Source organism: Eleutherodactylus coqui, chromosome 3, assembly GCF_035609145.1.
Source record: "Eleutherodactylus coqui strain aEleCoq1 chromosome 3, aEleCoq1.hap1, whole genome shotgun sequence".
Taxonomy (NCBI): domain Eukaryota; kingdom Metazoa; phylum Chordata; class Amphibia; order Anura; family Eleutherodactylidae; genus Eleutherodactylus; species Eleutherodactylus coqui.
The window spans coordinates 48,089,841-48,112,994 of NC_089839.1; the positions used below are offsets into that span (position 1 = coordinate 48,089,841).

The 23,154-nt window shown below is 45.0% G+C and overlaps 1 protein-coding gene across 2 annotated transcripts in view; it reads left to right on the forward strand.

Annotated features, from left to right (window-relative positions):
• Positions 1-23,154, forward strand: part of THADA (THADA armadillo repeat containing) — a 551,380-nt gene that overhangs the window by 82,476 nt on the left and 445,750 nt on the right. For both annotated transcript variants that reach the window (XM_066595569.1, XM_066595570.1), the window contains exon 21: positions 14,153-14,310. In XM_066595569.1, the coding sequence (XP_066451666.1) occupies positions 14,153-14,310 (158 nt within the window). The remainder of the gene's footprint in view (positions 1-14,152; positions 14,311-23,154) is intronic.

The window sequence follows — 23,154 nt, forward strand, 5'->3', positions numbered from 1 at the left end:
TAGTCAAAATCTGCACCCTGTCTATTTTGAAACAGCCCTGCCCATGTCCGCCACATGTAAACATACCCCACCACACAGCAGCCCCAGAGGTAATAGTGACCCCCACCCCACAGCGGCCACAGCGGTAATAGTGACCCCCCCAGAGCGATAATAGTGACCCCCACCACACAGCAGCCCTAGCGGTAATAGTGACCCCCACCCTCAGCGGTAATAGTGACACCCCCCAGCACCCCCAGCGATAATAGTGACCCCCCCACCCAGCAGTAATAGTGACCCCCACGCTGCAGCAATAATAGTGACCCCCACCCCACAGCGGCTCCAGCGGTGATAGTGACCCCCACCCCACAGCGGCTCCAGCGGTGATAGTGACCCCCACCCCACAGCGGCTCCAGCGGTGATAGTGACCCCCACCCCGCAGCGGCCCTAGCAGTAATAGTGTCCCCCACCCCACAGCGATAATAGTGACCCCCACAGCGGCTCCAGCGGTGATAGTGACCCCCACCCCACAGCGGCCCTAGTCGTAATAGTGTCCCCCACCCCACAGCGATAATAGTGACCCCCCCCCCCAGCAGCTCCCAGTGCATTAGGGATACCCCCCAGTGGCCCCTGGTGTATTAGGGACACCCCCCAGTGGCCCCCAGTGTATTAGGGACACCCCCAGCGGCCCCCCAGTGCATTAGAGACGTCCCCCAGTGCATTAGAGACGCCCCCCAGTGCAGTAGTGACACCCCCCAGTGCAGTAGTGACACCCCACAGTGCTCCTCCCGAGACCCACATACTTACTTCCTCCTGTAAGCTCAGCTCCTCTTCTGGTCAGCGATGGTCCCGGCATGCATATTAACTTTTTCTTTCCCACTTCTGCCTCAATAGGTAATTCCCAGCAACCTGATTGGTTGTTTGGTGAATCAGCCAACCCAAACAACCAATCAGGTTGCTGGGAATTGCTGATTGCTGCAGAAGTGGGGAAGAAAGTGTTAATATGCTCCCGGCACACACTCTGACACACACGCTGCTGGACGCCTCCCCCCTCACGGCGGAACCAAGTGGTAGGAGACGTCGGGGCAGGGGGGAGAGGGATTCCAGCTGCACACTGAATAAGTGTGTGCCGAGATCAGCGTGGCTAGCAGTACCGTTTGTGAATGCCGGCAGGGGAGCCGTGGCCCCTGCTGGTATTCACAAGTGGTGAGCGGCCGATGGGGCGCGTGCCAGTAGGGAGGGCTCTGCGTGCCGCCTCTGGCACGGGTGCCATAGGTTCGCCACCACTGACCTAAGGCCTCCGGCGATGTCCACTGACGGGATCCTTATCCACGGACCTTTTCCCAACTTCGGCACGTGCACCCATCTGCAAATGGGTGGCCACAAGCGCAGAAGCTGGAGAGGGCCTGGGAAATTTAAAGTCTCCTTGGTCCTGGCTACTAAAGGTAGCAGAGAGCCTGGAGCAGTGACTGAGGGCTGCGGTGAGCGGTCCCCAGTCACATGATCGCCGTTATCCAGTGGAATATTGGCAATTACGTAAAAATTAAAACACAGTTTTCAGTTTGAGCCCCTTTGAGCATATGAAGATAATATTAGGGCCACATTGGGTATGTTTCTGAAGACAGGACAAACGGGGGGATCCATTTTGGGGTGTAAGTCTTCATTAATGTGTGTGCCAAAAAAAATGAAAATCCTAATTTTTTTCCTTCTGCTTTTCTCAGAATCATTCAAAAACTGTGGGGTCACAATACGCAGTAAACCCCTAGATGAATGCGTTAAGGGGTCTAGTTTTCCAAATGGGGTCATTTGTGGGGGTTCTCTGTCGTTTTGGTCGCTCAAGGGCTCTACAAGTGAGCAATGGGGCCCAAAACACCTTCAAGCAAAATGTCGGTTTAAAAAAACCACCGGCTGCTCTTTTCGGTTTGGACCCTGTTGTGCATATGGGACACAAGATTAGGGCCACAATGGCATGTTTCTGAACACAGAACAAACAGGGGGATCCATTTTGGGTGCAAATCCTTATTATCATGTGCACTACAGAAAAAAAATCCTGTTTTTTAAATTACATATTTGCAAAAATATAAAATTTGATTTTTTTTTCTTCTTTACATTGCATTAATTGGTGAAAATAAACTTTGTGGTCAAAATACTCCTGACACCCCCCTTAGTGAATACATTCACGTGTAGATTTTTTTTAAATGGGGTCATTTGTAGGGGTATCTATCATTCTGATACCTGTGAGCCTTTGCAATCTTGGCTTGGTGTAGGAAAACAAAATGTTCCTCAAAATGTTAATAATCAAGGTTAAATTTGTGCATCTTCTGAATGGTCAAAAAAACTGAAGTTTTTCCAATGTGCATTCAGAATGGAGTAAACAAATGGAAATCTATATGTTATCAAAAATTTGTCCAGTATGTTTGCACATATTTGAGATATTGCAGTTGAAAATGTGAAAAATGAAAAATTTTTCAAAATTTTACCAATTTTGATGCTTTTAATAAATATACACAAATTCTGTCAGTCTAATTTCACCACCTAAATGAATATGTGGCGAAAAACAATGTCAGAATTACTTGGATATGCAAAACCTTTACATAGTTATTCTATTTATTCTATCAGAGTGACACGTTTCAGATTTCCAAAATTTGGCCTGGTTATTAAGGCTCAAACAGGCTTGGTCACTAAGGGGTTAAGGATAGATCTTATGTAGTGATGAGCGAGCATATGCGCTAAGGGCAATCACTCAAGCAAGCATTGCCCTTAGTGAGTACCTGCCCGCTCGAGAGAAAAGGTTCGGGTGCCAGCGGCGGGCAGGGAGCTGCGGGGGAGAGCGGGGAGGAACGGAGGGGAGATCTCTCTCTCCCTCTCTCCCCCCCGCTCCCCCTTGCTGACTGCCGCTACTCACCGCTCCCCTGCGCCGGTACCCAAACCCTTTCTCTCGAGCGGGCAGGTACTCGCTAAGGGCAATGCTCGCTCAAGCAATTGCCCTTAGCGAGTATGCTTGCTCATCTCTAATCTTATGCTTATCCCAGGCAGCTTAAATTCATGTATCCTTGATTTCCCAGTGTTGATTTCTAGTGTTCAGCATCCTAATAAATGTACTTCCCTCCTAAACCTTACTTGTACCATTATTTATTTATATATATATAATAGTTTCCATCATGTTCCCCCTCTCCGTTCTTTCCTTGCATAACATAAATAAATCTTTTCATCATGTCCCCCTCTTCCTTCTCTCCTCATATATAGGTTTCCATGTTGTCCTCCTCTCCCTTCTTCCCTCCTGTAGCATATATAAAGGTTTCCATCATGTCCCTCTCTCCGTTCTTCCTCCGGTAACATATATAAAGGTTCCCATCATGTCCCTCTCCTCCTGTAACATATATAAAAGTTCCCATCATGTCCCTCTCCTCCTGTAACATATATAAAGGTTTCTATCATGTCCCCCTCGCCCTCCTCTCCTCCTGTAACATATATAAAGGTTTCCATCACGTCCCTCCTCTCCCTTCTTCCCTCCTGTAGCATATATAAAGGTTTCCATCATGTCCTCCTCTCTCTTCTTCCCTCCTGTAACATATATAAAGGTTTCCATCATGTCCTTCTTTCCCTTCTTCCTCCTGTAGCATATATAAAGGTTTCCATCATGTCCTCCTCTCTCTTCTTCCCTCCTGTAACATATATAAAGGTTCCCATCATGTCCCCCTCTCCCTTCTTCCTCCTGTAACATATATAAAGGTTCCCATCATGTCCCCCTCTCCCTTCTTCCTCCTGTAACATATATAAAGGTTCCCATCATGTCCCCCTCTTCCTTCTTTCCTCCTGTAACATATATAAAGGTTCCCATCCTGTCCCTCCTCTCCCTTCTCTCCTTCTGTAGCATATATAAAGGTTTCCATCATGTCCCCCCTCTCCGTTCTTCCTCCTGTAACATAGGTAAAGGTTTCCATGTTGTCCTCTTCTCCCTTCTTCCCTCCTGTAACATACAAAGGTTCCCATCATGTCCCCCCTCTCCTCTCCTGTGACATATATAAAGGTTTCCATCATGTCCTCCTCTCCCCTCTTCCATCCTGTGACATCATATATCAAGGTTTCCATCATGTCCCCCCTTTCTGTTCTTCCTCCTGTAACATATATAAAGGTGCCCATCATGTCTCCCTCTCCCTTCTTCCTCCTGTAACATCTTTATAGGTTCCCATCATGTCCTCCTCTCCCTTCTCTCCTCCTGTAACATATATAAAGGTTTCGATCATGTCCTACTCTCCCTTCTCTCCTCCTGTAACATATATAAAGGTTTTCATCATGTCCTCCTCTCCCTTCTCTCCTCCTGTAACATATATAAAGGTTTCCATCATGTCCTCCTCTCTCTTCTTCCCTCCTGTAACATATATAAAGGTTCCCATCATGTCCCCCTCTCCCTTCTTCCTCCTGTAACATATATAAAGGTTCCCATCATGTCCCCCTCTTCCTTCTTTCCTCCTGTAACATATATAAAGGTTCCCATCCTGTCCCTCCTCTCCCTTCTCTCCTTCTGTAGCATATATAAAGGTTTCCATCATGTCCCCCGTCTCCGTTCTTCCTCCTGTAACATAGGTAAAGGTTTCCATGTTGTCCTCTTCTCCCTTCTTCCCTCCTGTAACATACAAAGGTTCCCATCATGTCCCCCCTCTCCTCTCCTGTGACATATATAAAGGTTTCCATCATGTCCTCCTCTCCCCTCTTCCATCCTGTGACATATATCAAGGTTTCCATCATGTCCCCCCTTTCTGTTCTTCCTCCTGTAACATATATAAAGGTGCCCATCATGTCTCCCTCTCCCTTCTTCCTCCTGTAACATCTTTATAGGTTCCCATCATGTCCTCCTCTCCCTTCTCTCCTCCTGTAACATATATAAAGGTTTCCATCATGTCCCCCCTCTCCGTTCTTCCTCCTGTAACATAGGTAAAGGTTTCCATGTTGTCCTCTTCTCCCTTCTTCCCTCCTGTAACATACAAAGGTTCCCATCATGTCCCCCCTCTCCTCTCCTGTGACATATATAAAGGTTTCCATCATGTCCTCCTCTCCCCTCTTCCATCCTGTGACATATATCAAGGTTTCCATCATGTCCCCCCTTTCTGTTCTTCCTCCTGTAACATATATAAAGGTGCCCATCATGTCTCCCTCTCCCTTCTTCCTCCTGTAACATCTTTATAGGTTCCCATCATGTCCTCCTCTCCCTTCTCTCCTCCTGTAACATATATAAAGGTTTCGATCATGTCCTACTCTCCCTTCTCTCCTCCTGTAACATATATAAAGGTTTTCATCATGTCCTCCTCTCCCTTCTCTCCTCCTGTAACATATATAAAGGTTTCCATCATGTCCTCCTCTCTCTTCTTCCCTCCTGTAACATATATAAAGGTTCCCATCATGTCCCCCTCTCCCTTCTTCCTCCTGTAACATATATAAAGGTTTTCATCATGTCCTCCTCTCCCTTCTTCTCTCCTGTATCACATATAAAGGTTTCCATCATGTCCTCCTCTCCCTTCTTCCTCCTGTATCACATATAAAGGTTCCCATCATGTCCTCCTCTCTTTTCTTCCCTCCTGTAACATATATAAAGGTTTCCATCATGTCTCTCCTCTCCCTTCTTCCTCCTGTAACATATATAAAGGTTTCCATCATGTCCCCCCTCTCCCTTTCTTCCCCCTGTAACATATATAAAGGTTTCCATCATGTCTCTCCTCTCCCTTCTTCCTCCTGTAACATATATAAAGGTTTTGATCATGTCCTCCTCTCCCTTCTCTCCTCCTGTAACTTATATAAAGGTTTCCATCATGTCCTCCTCTCCCTTCTTCCCCCTGTAACATATATAAAGGTTTCCATCATGTCTCTCCTCTCCCTTCTTCCTCCTGTAACATATATAAAGGTTTCCATCTTGTCCTCCTCTCCCTTTCTTCCCCCTGTAACATATATAAAGGTTTCCATCATGTCTCTCCTCTCCCTTCTTCCTCCTGTAACATATATAAAGGTTTTCATCATGTCCTCCTCTCCCTTCTCTCCTCCTGTAACTTATATAAAGGTTTCCATCATGTCCTCCTCTCCCTTCTTCCCCCTGTAACATATATATAAAGGTTTCCATCATATCCTCCTCTCCCTTCTCTCCTCCTGTAACATATATAAAGGTTTCCATCATATCCTCCTCTCCCTTCTCTCCTCCTGTAACATATATAAAGGTTTCCATCATGTCCTCCTCTCTCTTCTTCTCTCCTGTAACATATATAAAGGTTTCCATCATGTCTCTCCTCTCCCTTCTTCCTCCTGTAACATATATAAAGGTTTTCATCATGTCCTCCTCTCCCTTCTCTCCTCCTGTAACTTATATAAAGGTTTCCATCATGTCCTCCTCTCCCTTCTTCCCCCTGTAACATATATAAAGGTTTCCATCATGTCCTCTTCTCCCTTCTCTCCTCCTGTAACATATAGAAAGGTTTCCATCATGTCCCCCTCTTCCTTCTTAACTAGTCCCTATTCAGAATACACCCCTTTAACAACAGTCCTCTCATCTATCTTTTGACCAACTGTGAATCCACCGGACTATCAAAGGTCAAGTTCAATTTTCAATACATGATCTAGGAGCTCCTTATGTGGAACTGTATTGAAGGCTTTACAGATATAATTAATGGGTCTATGTTCATCAGCGAACTGCCCCCGATGTTTGACCACTGTAGGTACAGTCATGCACATATTTTAGGAGTCTGCCATTTTATAAGATTGGAAAGAGATACTTGAAGTCATGGAGTCTCCTCTGGGAGCTCCAAGAATAGTGAACCCCAAAGTCTGTCTCTTAGGACTGGTGAGTGATTTAACCTCTTAGTGACGGAGCTTTTTTGCTTTTTTTCCATTTTTGTTTTTTCCTACTCCCTTTTAAAAAATCGTAGCTCCTTTAATTATCCATCGACGTCGCTGTATGAGGGCTTGTTTTTTGCGGGATGAGTTGTATTTTTCAATGGCACTATTTATTGTACCATATAATGTACTGAAAAACTTTTTAAAAATTCTTAGCGGAGAGAAATAAGAATTAGGGATGGCGCCATAGCCATAAGGAGGAAAAAATAACAACCGTAGAAAAATCTACTTACCAGGTGTCAGGCGGAGCAACAAATGAGCATTGTGTTCCGCCTGCACCAGGAATCCAAGTTCACTTCTCACAAATTTCTTTTCCAGAGGGTCTTTTGGTCTTATCCAAAAAAACTTTTAGATGCACAATTTATCATCCATCATAGTCTTTCTGGAGAGCAGCAGCTTAAAAGAAGTGCCCCACCATATAACAGGTGGGGAAAAAACAGATAATAAAAGAAAAAACCTTTATCCGCTGCGCTACACCCGTACCCTGAGCAAGAAATGGGAATAAGCTCCTAGGAATCAGCGTCCATAGTAAGCAAAAGTTTTATTCCCAAAATATCATTTACATACAATAAAAGCAACGCGTTTCAGCATCAACTGATGCCTTTATCAAGCTTAAAGAAAATGCATTTCCTTGCACATATAAATACACAAATGACAAACCTTAATCCAATGTCACGATGCGATGCATCTGTTTTCATTCCTGCCCCATGCTGGACGCCGATCAAGCATGTGTGTGTGTATGAGAGGCGGGGTTCCCTGGAACTCCGTCACGGCGTCCGGCGGGTTCCCCGGTATACGTGCGTTCCACTCTGGAAGGCACGTTACGTCCCCCGTCTTCCGGGTCACGTGTGGGGGCGTGACTAACAAAAGCCAGTCACGCCCCTTCCCTCTGGTTTAGCTCCGTTCGTGCTGAAAACTGACTGGCTCCTATACTAGTGGCCGTGGGAGCAAAGCTCCCTGAAATTCTGCCATATCCTACAGTCAGTGCCCCGATCGGCATGCGTTCCAAAAAGGGAGCACGTTCTATACCCCGTTATCGAGGTCCCATGAGGGGGCGTGGTTTATAGAAACTTATCCCGCCCCTACTGTGAATCAGCTCCGTTATGATGGGAGCTGGCTCTCAGCTGACCGGTTGTCAAGCGTTTAATTTAACGCCCCCCTTAATGCATCCTAATTCATCAATTTCATATTCTATAACTATTAATCTTCACACTTTATACTTAATAAACGGGCATGTATTCTTCCCAAAATAACCCCAAAATTACCCTAAGGGTTAAAAATATACATACTAACAATTACCCTATATGCAATAATAACAATCAATAAAACAATTTAAAATACATTATTAGCTATAAATAATATAAAATCTTATAAAATCTTATATCCATAGTTACATTATTTATCAATGATGATTACTGCATAAAAAAATTAAAAAAAAAAAAAAAAAAAAAAAAAAAACTGCACATGTATAATACATAACAACAAATTCATCTATAATGTTAATTAATAATATTAATAATAATATCAAATAATTTTAAGTAATTTTTTCTAAGGTTTCATTCAAACCGTTCGGGTGTAGGGAATCTATCCGGAATATCCAGAACATTTCACGCTGACGCAATTGTGAAAATGATCTAGAGGAAATCATTTCGAGTGGTGTGACTAATAATTTAGTAGGATCCTGATTATGTGTTTCTTTAAAATGCCGTGATACGCTGTGTTTCATAAAACCCGACGCTATATTAAAACGATGTTGATTTATTCTTGTTCTCAGGGCTCTCATCATACGACCAATATATTTGAGTCCGCACGACCAAATGGGAGCTTATTCCCATTTCTTGCTCAGGGTACGGGTGTAGCGCAGCGGATAAAGGTTTTTTCTTTTATTAGCGGAGAGAAATGGGAAAAAAACGACATTCCACCATCTTTCGGTGCGTCCTGTTTCTACGGCGCACAAACTGCAACAAAAACGACCTGATATTTTTATTCTATGGGTCAGTGTGATTACTACGATACCAAACTTATATAGTTTTTTTGCTGTAGTACTTGTATTTTTTTTTAAAGATATTTAATTTTTTTCAATTATTTTCTGCGATCATTTTGTACGCGCAATAACTTTTTTATTTTTCTGTCGACGTAGTTGTGCAAGGGCTCGATTTTTCCGGGATGTCCTATAGTTTCCGATAGTATCAATTTGGAATACATACAACTTTTTGATCACTTTTTATTGCATTTTTTCTGGAAGACAGGGCAACTAAAAAAGTGTATTTCTGGCATTCTTTATTTTTTTTTTCGGACGAAGTTCACCGTGCAGGAAAAATAATGCACTACTTTGATAGATCGGACTTTTACGGACGCGGAGATACCAAATACATATTTTTATTTTATGATTTAGATTTTTTAGTAATTGATATGGCAAAAGGGGCGTGATTTAAACTTTTAGAACTTTTTTTTTTTACAATTTAAAAACTTTATTGATCTTTTTTCTTACTTTACCTTGAAGTCCCCCTGGGGGACTTTAACATGCGATGCTTTGATCGCTCCTGCAGTATGACGTAATGCTATAGCATTACGTCATACTGCTTTTTTACAGGCAGTCTATCAAGCCACCCTGTGTGGATGGCTTGATAGGCAGTCTGCTAAGGCAGCCCTTGGGCCATTCATTAGGCCCCCGGCTGCCATGACACCTGCACGGCTCCCCCTATCTCACCGCGGGGGGGGGGGGGCGTGCGGGACCCCCAAACAGCGTTCGGGGGATTTAAATGCCGCTGTCAGAATTGACAGCGGCATTTAAAGGGTTAATAGCCGCGATCGGCCGAGCGCGGCTATTGCCCGCGGGTGTCAGCTGTAATAAACAGCTGACGCCCACGCTGTATGGAGGGAGATAGCGGCGCTAGCTCCCTCCATGCAGGACGTAGTTTTACGATAGCGCCGTCACTAAGGGGTTAATGGAGGATGTGGATTCCCATAAATTGTATAACTTGTTTTTTTTTTTAATGCCGAAAAGGAAATTTTGCTAAGCTGGAAAAATCTGAGGCAGCTGACTACAGCTGCCTGGATACGGGTAGCCAATGGCATGGTGGTATTAGCTCACATAACTGGCTTGGGGTTGCCCTGATAAATTCGATAAAGTATGGTAACATTGGACAGACTGAAAAACCTGCTTAGTTGGTTCATTTCACCTAATGCACATGTGCCAAACACAAGGCCCGCGGGCCGAATCTGGCCCGCTGCCTCGTGTTATATGGCCTGTGGCATGCCGACGCCGCTCACCACTGCAGCGATTACCAGTTGGGGTGCCACAGCTCCCCGCTGGTAATTGCGCTGTTACAGCTGATCCCGGCGCACACTGACGTCAGTGTGCAGCCAGGATCCTCCTACCCGAGTCCCCTGCTCCTTAGTTCCGCAGGAGATGACTCGGGGAGGAAGCGTGACGGGCGCACACACTGACGTCAGTGTGCACCCAGGCTCAGTGCGAGCAGAGGGGGGGCGGCGCTGACAGCTAGGAGGAGAAGGTAGGTATATGGGTTGGGGGGGGGGCTTCTTATTAGGGGCGGGGGCTTACTACTGAGGGGGGCTCATCACTACTAAGGTGGGGCTCATCACTACTAAGGTGGGGCTCATCACTACTGAGGTGGGCTCATCACTACTGGGGGGGGCTCATCACTACTGAAGGGGGGGCTCATCACTACTGAAGGGGGAGCTCATTACTACTGAGTGGGGGCTCATTACTACTGAGTGGGGGCTCATTACTACTGAGTGGGAGGGGGCTCATTACTACTGAGTGGGAGGGGGCTCCTTACTACTGAGGGGGAGGGGGCTCCTTACTACTGAGGGGGAGGGGGCTCCTTACTACTGAGGGGGAGGGGGCTCATTACTACTGAGGGGGAGGGGGCTCCTTACTACTGAGGGGGAGGGGGCTCCTTACTATTGAGGGGGGGGCTTATTACTAAGGGGGAGGTTAACGTTGCTATGGGTTTATTACTACTGAGGGGGTTAATATTACTAATTTGGCCACTGTGGGGGTCTTTATTTTTCCTGGGGCCACTATCAGGGTCACTATTAGGGCTCGTTCACATGGGTCTAATTGTATTTCGGTTGCGCTAATATGCTGTGTATTTGCGCAATCGAAAATCGCTTAAGCCTGTATATTTGCGTACGTAAAAATGAACGCAGGTGGGCCCACTAAAATGGTGCACAAATATGCAGTGAATACACAGGTTTCCTGCACATTCACCACGTATTTGCGCAGCCGATTCACTTCAATGCCCTATTGCGATGTGTAGTACGTAACAAAATAGGTCATGCTGTGTGAAAATATACATCATGTGATTGAACTCGCTGACTTCAATGGCTTCTCTTCACTGCATATAATGTACGCAAATACGCTTGTGTCAAAAGGCCCTTACTATATGGACTTAGGCCCGCTGCACACGGGCGGAAATTCCGTGGCGGGATTTCCCACAGAATTTCCGCCCGTGGAAGTTGCCATAGGATTGCGTTAGAAAATGCAATCCTATGCAGACGGCCGCGGTTTGTCCACGCGAAATCTCGCGCGGAAAACAAATCGCGGCATGCTCTATTTCTGTGCGGGGCTCGAGGAGCCCCACACAGAAATGTCACTCCACGGCCGCTGGCTCTGCTCTGCGCAAAAACAGCCTGGTCCTTAAGGGGTTAAGAAAAATTTTTTTACAGAAGGGGCAATTTTCATTTGAGTTCCTTTGGAAATGGGAGTAGATGTGCAAGCATGGATGGGAGTGGGGGATCGTATATAACAGAGGTCACCACCCTTTTGTACCTTACGAGTCACATTCAGCTTTTTGTGATGGCCGGAAGTCCTAATAAATTGATAAACAGATAATCATACTGCTGTACCAACGAAGGTTACCAAAGCTGGCTTAGGGGCTACCTAATTACTATATACATGTATTAAAGGGGTTTTTCGGTCAAAGATACTACTTTTGACCGATCATCAGGATAAGTCCTCAATAGTTGCTCGGCTGGGACCCCGACCGATCAGCTGAATAGGGGCATGCAGTCAGCACCGCAATAACCGAGGTCAGAGTGAAAGCCCCTGCGCCAACCTCCCATGTAGTGACCGGCGCTGATAACTGCAGACACGGCTCCCATTGAAATTAATGGAAACCGTGCCTGCAGTTACAAGCGCCAACCACTACGTGGGAGGTTGGCGCGGAGACTTCCACTCCAAATACACAGAGGTTGGAGTGGAAGCCCCCGCACTGACCTCCTATGCAGTGGCCGGCACTGGTAACTGCAGGCACGGCTACAATTAATTTCAATGACAGCCGTGTCTGCAGTTATCAGCGCCAGCCACTACATGGGAGGTCAGCGCGGAGGCTTTCGCTCCAACCTCTGTTATTGCGACTCTGACTGCATGCACCTGCACAGCTGATCGGTCGGGGTCCCGAGCGGATGACCCCAGCCAATCAACTATTGATGACCTATCCTGATAAGACATCAATAGTATCTTTGACCGAAAAACCGCTTTAATGATTGGACAGTAGAGAGATCTTTCTGTGGAACGTTTTGCACCTAGACCTGTAACCATGAGAAGGGAGGAACCTCCATGTCTAGAGGAAAGAAGGCTTCATCATCATGATAGATGAATTCTATACTGTAAGAGCACTGAGACCATAGAACTCTGCCACACAGTGCTGTGATGTAGGTTCAATGTACATATTTTAGGTCCAGATTAGAGATGAGCGAGCGTAGTCGGTTTGGGTGTTTTTGCACCCGAGCACCGCTTTTTCCGAGTAACTCACTACTCGGACGAAAAGATTCGGGGGTTGCAGAGGGGAGTGGGGGGGTGGGGGTGGAGAGAGAGCTCCCCCCCCCCCCCCCCCCCCGTTCCCCACTGCTACCCCCCTACCCCCCGCTCCACCATGCCGCCTGCTCGAGTTCAAAAACACCCGAACCGAGTACGTTCGCTCATCTCTAGTCCAGATGCCTTGAAAAACATAATATCGGAAGTTCTGGGTACTATATCCCCCTAATACACCATGGGATTGGGAGCCGATCCCCCTACATTCACAGTGGGTGATGTATGTCTTTGCTGCTATTGCAGCCAGATATATAAGTTCGCAATCAGTGCTCACACTAATAGAATGCTTGAAGACTTGCAGTTTATGGTATAAGTACTTAAACAACTGCAAGTTCAAGTCCCCTGTGGGGACTGAAAAAGAAAAGTAGAAATAAGTGGAATTTTTTTTTTTTTGTTATTCTGGTCTTCCTACATAGAATGAGCCCATTGACAACCCCATCAGCCGAAAGATTAAAGTTGTAGTGTTCAGAAGATGGCGGCAGAATTTTCTTTATTACACAGAAAAAAATTTCGTACTTGCCAAAAGAAAAAAAAAATATATAAAAAATAATTGTACTTACTAACTGAAAGAAATTGCCATGTTATTTTTGTTATAGTCTGTATGCTGTAAAAACAAGACCCCTAAAGATTTTGGAATAGTTGTTTTTCCCATTTCATTGCACTTAGAATTTTTTTAAAAGTATTGCCACTACATTTTTTGGTATATTTACCACAAATATAAAAAAAAAAGGACCGCCCTTAAGAGGTTAAATCTTAACAACTGTGCAACTGTAAAGGCCCATGTACATGCATCGATTATCGCTCAAAATTCATTCAAACGATGGCATATGGGCGATAATCATTGCGTGTAAACACTGCCATGGTTCACTCTTTGGCTGCACGATAATTTTAACGTAAGCTTATCCATCGTTCAGCCAGAGAGTAGATAACAGGGACCGAACGTTGTGTTCTGCGTGGGAGACGGATATTACATTGTATTTAGCCGACAGCCCATGCGAGCAGAGCTCAGACCACATGCTAGGACTTGCAAACAGCTGTCAGAGGCCCTTTTACATGCAAATGAAGCTGATGAAGTGTAATGGACATTAATGTCCATTAACACTTTATGCAAAATGATCGCTTAAACTGTCAATCTTTCAATTGTTTGAAAGATTGTCTTTGCATGTAAATGGGCCCTAACTCAGAAATCCTATGGCAGACCACTGATATACAATTTAGGTTTGCACTTAGGACTCTTGCATGGTCTATTCAAATGTCATTGCAGTATCTGATTTCCAGGTCGCATGATTAGGAAGCGTGTACCAGGGAAGCTTAGTTTATAATTTGGTTATTTAACCCTATGATACTATCTTTTGTTATGTAGTGCCGTCATCCATATATTCTATTGCGTCGGTTGCTTTGTTTTTCTCTGGAGTTTTGTGCTCTATTAATGTTTTTGTTTTGCTCATTCCGAAGGAGAAGACGATGCATTGTGCAATGTAACGGCGCAGATGGTCCTAGTTTGCTGCTGGAGGAGTATGAAGGAAGTCTCCTTATTGTTGGGGTTGCTGTGCCAAAGTCTTCCCCTGCAGACTGACCCGGGCTCCCCTCAGGGTCTCATTACAGTGGAGCAGGTAACACTGAAGAAAGTGCTTTTAAAAGATATTTAAAACGTTTCTTTGAAGGCGTCTTGTAATTCTTTCCCCTCCTTATGGAGTATTGTGTCTTTGGACTACTCACCGGTTCTAGGCAAACTTGTATCCATTCTGCTTCTTGGCATGGTCGGAAATCTAAATCTCACACTAACGCACGAGAAGTCCTCAAATTCAACAATATCAAACCGTCTCTGGTGCTTTGCTCAAATGGACCCTCGGTGACTAACTTTACATTACTTCCAACTGTGCCTCTCACACACAGTGCGCGACATGGGCACGCAAAAAAGAACACAGCATGCTATATCTTGGTGCGTATTACGTCAACCCCATTGAAATGAATAGAGCGCTGATCACTCCCGATCGGCCTGTGCTCCATTCACTCTGTTGTCACTGCAGGGGAAAATGTGATCCCCGTAGTGACAGACAAAGGGGCACATGGGAACCTCATTCTTCAGATTGGCAGGGGTCTCAACAGTGAGACTCTGACTAATCAGCAAGTTATCCTCTATCCTATGGACAGGAAATAACTTGTATCTTGGTACAACCCCTTTAAACCCCCTTACTCACAAATTAAACTTAGCATTAGTTTACCTGCTTCCAGAGGTGCCTTTTGGCGCTTCCCTGGCTCATTACATGGTCTGTGGACATCACCGGGTCTGCTGGTCCTAATGATGTTTCATATACATGTCACGTGGGCTTATAATATATATAGGGGCGTCACTGGTGACGTTCCATTTTGAGGCAGGACATTGGCTGCAGCTGTTTAGGGGATAAACAAACGCATAACTGCTGCTGGCTAGGATGATGGGAGGACGGTGCTGGATATGAAGGTGATGTGTGAAGTTACTAGTACTTTTTTACTTTTCCCCTCCAATCATTTTAAACGGCTATCTCCCACTATCATACATGCTTAAGAAATCGGGCAACCCCTTTAAGGAGAACCTGTAAGCTCTTCCGACATGTCAAATGTACTGACTTCTTATATTTTCCATAAAACTGTGAATCTAAGGACTCCACAAGTACAAAGACACCCTATTACTAAACAGTCTCTTAGGCTTTTGGATTCCCATCACCACACACACACACACACACACACAACCACACACACACACACACACACAACCACACACACACACACACACACACAACCACACACACACACACACAACCACACACAAACACACACACAACCACACACACAACCACACACACACACACACACAACCACACACACACAACCACACACACACACAACCACACACACACACAACCACACACACACACACAACCACACACACACAACCACACACACACAACCACACACACACACAACCACACACACACACACAACCACACACACACACACACACACAAAAACACACACAACCACACACACACAAAAACACACACACAACCACAACCACACACACACCCACAACCACACACACCCACAACCACACACACCCACAACCACACCCACCCACAACCACACACACCCACAACCACACACACCCACAACCACACACACCCACAACCACACACACCCACAACCACACACACACACAACCACACACAACCCCACCCCTCCATAACCCGAGTTTGTTTCCTCCAGGTAACGATTCACCTCTTGGACAGACATAGGTCTCTCTAAACTATATCACTTACTTTCCCTGGAAGGCACAACTCCCTTTTCCATCCTTCTAAAGAACGTTAATTTGCCGCCTTCTGATCTTTTCCGCTACTTTCAACTTTAACCTTTTTGTCTCTTCTCTCCTTAAGAATACGAACTCTCCTCCGACCCTAGCTCCCTTTGAGACATTCTGCTTTAAAAATTCTTACGCTAGGGGCCTCATCTCTGAAATATATTCTAGTTTGGGTAATTTCTCTTACCATACTTAATTACATTAGATCTCTCGATGGGAAACAGACCTGGAATTTACTCTTGCTGACGAGGAATGGTCCCAGATATGGGAATCTACTAATAAGACCTTTTTTAACGTCGTCCTCCGTTGGTGCTTAGACTAGCCAATGGAGTGTCTGGGTACTACTTAAAATGTTTTTGTGGTTGCCAATCCCCTGGTGATATGCCTCATATGTGGTGGTCCTGTCCTGGTGTACAGGGACTTTGGATCAGCGTTTACTCCCTTTATTTACTCAGTAACTGGGTGCAACATATGGAAAAATCCGACGGAACCATTTTGAATAAACAAATCGCTAATTTTTCTCAAAACTCTCAGAAATTGATTTCCTTTTTTTTTTCTTGCTACCAAGCAGGTGACCGCTCGATCATGGCAAAAAGTGTCATGGGACTTTTATGAGATTACAACGATGATTGAGCTGCTTTATGATCAATGAGAGGTTAACATCTATTATTGCCGACCGACCTGACAAGTTTCTGAGAGTCTGGATCCTCTGGGTATACCATGTTCTCCCTTCCCAAAATAGTAGGCTCTTAGTGTCCTTGCAGCGTGGTCCTTGAGCCTCAGTCTCATGGCCTTGTGATAATTGTTCCAGTCCTTGGCTCTGCGAGAGAAGGTTTTTTGTTTTTGTTTTCTCCTCCGTCTTTCTCCTTTCCTTCTTCTTACCTTTTTAGTTTGGCACTGTCCAGGTTACTGTTTCGTATGTGACCCTACTCAGTGCTAGGTGTTGTACTATGCTTCAGTAAGTACATCTGTTAGATCGACGGCATGACTCTATTGCCTTTGCTTTGTCTTGCACCCTTGCTTATGGGTCACTGGTTGGGAGTTCCATTACTAAATACTTTATGTTGTACTGGTAGTCTGTTATCCCTCCTTGAAACGTGTGAATCAATTGACATCTTGTCAATGGGGCGTGTCCCTACAGACTGACAATGGCCAATCACTGCTGATAGAGTACTAGACTGAATAAAGACATCCTATTATGAGGGGGAAAAGTAACGCCTGGTTGTCAGTCTATTCATATATTTCCAGTAAGAATAACAGAGGAACAGAACGAAGAAAAAGAAAAGTTGCTCCATATTATTTTATGGAGTATATTGACAGATTAGGCTACGTTCACATAGCATAGTTAAGAGAGAGAGAGAGAGAGAGAGCGCGAGAAAACAAACACACACCAAGAAAAAAAAAGCTTGGCACCCGGCGTCCCACATACAAAAATGCTCGAGTCTCCCATTGTAGTCAATGGGGTTCGTTACTCGAGTAGAGCTCTCCAATTTTATGAAAAGCTCGATTCGAATAACGCGGACCCGAGCATTTGGGTGCTCGCTCATCTCTAGTAGTTACCCTACCATAGGGCATCAATAGCCTCAACCCAAAGCTTTTGACGTTATTGATTGGCTGCAACGGTCGCATATGTAGATTGGCACGTGGGGAGCACCAGAGGGGCGGCACTGGAACGCTGGGGGACCTATGTGAGTTTTGGTATTTTATTTTTTTGTCATTTCACTCCCAACATAATTCCCGAAAAGAAGACAAAGCACAAAATGAACTGGCAGTCAGATTTGGCCATTCACTTTGATGTAGCCTATGTATACGAACAGCCTCCAGTGTTGATATTTTGATGCAGAGTGAAATGCCATTTAATATGTACATGGTTGCCCCGTCTTTTTACCAGACCAGTCCTCCTCAGCCCTTGTAAAAACTTAACACTTTCCAATCCACTGTCTGATATCTTAAGACTAGAGATGAGCGAGCGTACTCGCTAAGGCAAACTATTCGAGCGAGTAGTGCCTTATGCGAGTACCTGCCCGCTCGTCTCCAAAGATTTGGGTGCCGGCGGGGAGCAGCGGGGGAGAGCGGGGAGGAATGGGGGGGGGGAGGAGGAGATCTCTCTCTCTCCCCCCCCCCCCCGCACCACCCCCCTGCTCACTCCCGCAACTCACCGCTCTCCCCTGCCGGCACTCGCATAAAGCACTACTCGCTCATCTCTACTTAAGACATTATGATTTAAGGCTGTAAAGCTCCGATGTTGGAAGACATCCGTCGGGGTTCTCTTACTGTATATTGCTACCTTCTCTGCTGGCGGAGCCTATCCAACGTGTCGCCCCATGCAGTACTGGTTTTAGCCAGCATATAGCGCCGTTTTATAACAGCAGAAAAAGAGTAAGCCTGCTAGGAAAGTGAGGATACAAATTGGATTGGAATGGGTTAAGACTGCTGTAAAGTGAAGCTGCTTGCTTTGTGGGATTGTAACCCTCATAACAGGGCGGAGGGTAAAAAAAGTTAATAAGCCAATTTGCAATCACCGGAAAGCTGTAGCATTTGTAACTGGACCCAGACTTGACTTGATTTTTCCTTTTTGAGGGATTTATTTGCAAGTCTTTTACATAATTATTGGTGCTATTACCTTTCAGAGACTACATATTTTCGACATTGCATATACAGTACAAAGTCATTTTCTGTATATACATATTATCTGATCTTCAAACTTTAATTCTTAGAATGTGGTGCTTGAATTTAGAGGCGATTACAGCTTATACACGGGCTTGGATACATTTACATACATGTCTGCTGCCTCGTCCAAATGTGAGGCAAAAGCAATTGTGTAAGTTAAAAACAAATGTGAGCGTCATGCATACAAATAACAATGATTACATCTACCTAAAATCCCTGCAAGATTGTCCTAAGGAGGAATGAACGCTAATAGATCAATACCCTGTGCCAACAGTCGTAGGAAATAAATGACAAGCATGTCGCTTGACCAAAGCCGTTTACGATCAAGCCGTGATCTCTCAACCGCAACCAATAAATGACCAAGCTGGGAAAAGTGATGAGCAAACTTTTGGAAACTTTCGTTCGGCTGGTTCAAAAGTTGCGTTCGGTCCAAATTAGCTTGAACCAAACAGCTAGTTCATCATAACCTCTAAAACTGCTGTATAACACTGTGTAAGGGCAGCTTCAGACGACCGTATATCGTCCGGGTATTCACGCCGGCCGATATACGGCGTCTCTCTCTGCAGGGGGGGGAGGAGGCTGGAAGAGCTGGGAGCAGTGCTCTGAGCTCCCGCCCCCTCTCTGCCTCCTCTCCACCCCCTCTCAGCCCCTCTGCACTATTTGCAATGAGAGGAGGCTGGACGGGGCGGGGCTAAGTTCTGGGAATTAGCCTCACCCCATCCCGCCTCCCCTCATTGCAAATAGTGCAGAGGGGGTGGAGAGTTGGCGGAGAGGGGGTGGGAGCTCAGTGCACTGCTCCCGATTCTTCCAGCCTCCTCCCCCTGCAGAGAGGGACACCGTATATCAGCCGGCGTGAATACGTGGCCGATATACGGTCGTCTGAATAAACCCTAAGTGCCATAAAAGCCCTCTGAGAAGGCTTTTAACCCATTTGGTTACAATTTAAACCCCTTAAGGAAGCAGCCTATTTTGGCGTTGAGGATACAACAATTTTTGGGGGATTTTCATCTCCACTTTTCAAAAGCCATAACTTTTTTTTATTTTAATTTTTCCATTGACGTGGCCGTAAGAGGCCTTGTTTTTTGCTTGGTGATCTGTAGTTTTTATTGGTGCCATTTTTGGGCACACAGACAATATTGTAAAACATGAATTTTTATATGATCGCAGGGAGAGAAAACACATCAATTCTGCCATTGTTTTTTGTGTTTACAGCGTTAATCATGCAGCATGAATGACATTTCTTTCTGCAGGTCGGTACGACGACAAGTATACCAAAATTTTTTTTTTAGGTTTTTCCACAATAAAGTTTTTTTTTTTTAATTATTTGTTTTTCTTAATCGCTGCATTTAAAATCCTGTAACTTTTTTATTTTTTCATGGACAGAGCTCTGTGAGGGCTTATTTTTTGCATACCGAGCTGTAGTTTTTATGGGTACCATTTTGGAGTATATATGGCTTCTTTGATCACTTTTATTGCTTTTATTGAGATGCAAAATGAAAAAAATAAGCATTTTGCCTCAGTTTTTTTTTTATACTAATAAAGGAAAAAGTGCCAAAAAAAAAGGGGATTTTTTTTTAATCATTTTTTTTTTAAATTTTGTCACTGTTTTGACCTTTTTTTCTTGACACTATTTGTGTCCCTGTGGGGGACTTGCACCACAACACCTATGATCGCTGTGATATAGCATTTCAAGACTTCTGTCCTGCAATGCCTTATCGCTTGTTATAGCGATCATAGGCACTGGCAATGCAGGACGCCTGCATCTGGCGTCCTTTTGCCATGGTAACCCGACGGCACTTCACGTTTACATTGTGAGAGTTCGATGATGTCACAGAGAGAGCGTACTCTCTCTGTGAACCCTTTACATGCTGCAATCTACATAGATCATGGTGTTTAAGGGCTTAACAGTGGGGGTCGCTGCTCCGATGCACCCCCGCTGTTTCAGCGGGAGGCCGGATATCGGTGACAGCCGACTCCAGCTGCCGGATAGCGCGGCTTCTTGGCTGTTCATGTAATACATGGGTGTACTAGGTCTGTTGTGTGAGATCTACTGCCTCCCCTCAGACATTGATATATACCCTAAGATAAGACAACTCCTTTAAGGCAGTAATGTGTTTTTCTCTACTGTGGCAATAAAACATTTATAACATTGCATTTATGCATTGTTGGCAATTACAAAAATTAATGAATTAACGTATAGGTAATCAATAGTTGATCGACTGAGGTCTGCCGCTCAGGACCCCTGCCAATCAGCTGAGTGTGCGCATGCTGTCAGTGACACAAATACAAAAAGGGGCGGAGTGGAAGCAGCGAAAATCTCCGCTCCGACCTCTGTATGGGCCGGCGCTTGTAACTGCAGGCACAGCTCTCATTGAAATCAACACAAGCTGCGCCTGCATATACAATCGCCGGCCACTACACAGAGGTCGCCGCAGAGACTTCCACTCCAACCTCTGTGTGAGACAGCTGACAGCGCCACAAATACAACCAGCTGATCGGTCGGGGTCCTGAGCGAGGGACCCCAGCCGATCAACTGTTGATGACCTATCCTGAGGAAAAGTCATCAGTAGTATTCTCTACGGAAACCCCCCTTTAGGGGTTTTTCCCCATTGGGGCGATAAAATATTCTTTAAAGATTATCCAGCCAAGCAAAGCATTTTGTAAGTGCCTTATGGGGCTGTACAAACAAAGAAGAAGCCATACTCGCCGCACCCGATTTCCCCCACGGCTCCTATTTGGAGGGTGCCTGGTTCCTGTCTATTTCCTGCTGTAGCGATGATATTACCAAATCCTGTGACATGTGATCACTTCAGCTGGTCACCTTTTCTTGTTAGCCGGCGATTATTGTAAAGGTCACCTGTCTGTGTGTGTGAGAACATCATTGCTACTGCAGCAGGAGGCGGTGAATAGTGCAGATGAGTGTCGTCTGCCATGTTTGTAGAGTCTCGTGAGCAGTTGTTAAAATGTTTTTAATTGGCCTAGTAGCCCCTTTAAAAAGTTATTAATATTTTAGACATTGATGACATCCCCAAAGGACCCTTACATATCTCCAGAATGGGGGTCCCCGATCCCCATTCTACCTAGTAAAATAGCCACTGGCCTTTGCATCTAGACGATAAATGACTATGGGCACGACTCCCTCCATTCATTACTATGGAAGTTACGGAAATGGTCATGTGCGCCTGCATGTGTGCCACCTTTACATTCACTCCCTGCCTACCTGCAGTAGTCACTTCAGCAGGCAGGACAGGGAACGGAGCGCCCCGTTCTGAAGATGGGTACAAGTCTCAGAGGAGGGATCAGCAACTATTGGACATTCTCGGACCATCCTGTTGGGAATACCCCTTTTACTACAGCTAAAGACGTGCCATTTGATTGGTTGGTCACTTTCCGTTCATTCAGCTTTTTTTTTTTTTTTATTTCTTTAGCTTTATTACTTTGCTTTACTTTTTATTTCCTCCTCTCTTGCATTCTTTCTTTTGTTTTTTTTTTCCTTGCTGCAACTTTTCAGATTTGAAGCTATGAGCTCTCGAACGCCATCTGGGACTGTTCACCCGCCATAAGCACAGTGTTTACAAGAAATTAGCTTACCACAAGCATTTCATTTGGAAATATCAAGGATTTATTAGTTTTCTGTTTTAAATTCTTGACCTTTCCCTTCCATCTGGTTTTAACAAGCCCACTTTTTCTGAGGGAAAGGGAAACTGGGGGATATGGAAGAAGAAATGGTTTAAAAACCGCATTCGAGTTGAAAATGAGAAATTGTTCCATTCGAGGTGTTGTGAGAATGTGCATTGCAAAAGCAGATTCTTGCTGATCTTTGTGCATTGGTGACTTTGGCATGTTGTTCATGTGTTCGCCAGCTGTGTTTTGCACTGAGCTGTGTCTGCTTCATAGGGTCTGTAGGGTTGAATATGGCTTTGTTTATTGTTCATTAGTCTCAGTCACGCTGATTTATTGCGCTATTTTGAAATCGCAACTAACATTTGGAGGTTTGTATCCAGCTCGGCTCTCATCAGTCCCATCAACTTGCTGTTGACTTTTACTACAAGGAAAGGGAAAAATTATTTTCCCAAATCGACAACTGTTTTTTTGCGGGGGAAAAAAAAACAATTTTTGGCCAAACTAAACAAAAAATTACCATTAGAAAAGTTTTCTGATTAAAAAAAAAAAAAGTTGGCAGTGGAATGGAATATATATAATAATTCTTACTTGACCTGTTGCCACTCGCATCCTCCCGCCGATCTCCGTTTACATTGGCTACAGTGGTGATGTTGTGGTTGCTTATCCATGTGATCGCTGCATCCATTGTGAGGCCCCATGATTGGTGATCTCTCATAAACAGGCCAAGGCCTCTACATTAAAAGCCCTTCTGACCTGTTTGTGGAGTGTCACTGGGCCCAGAAGACGGGGTGATGTTATGTGTCACATGACATGGTGCCACGATGAG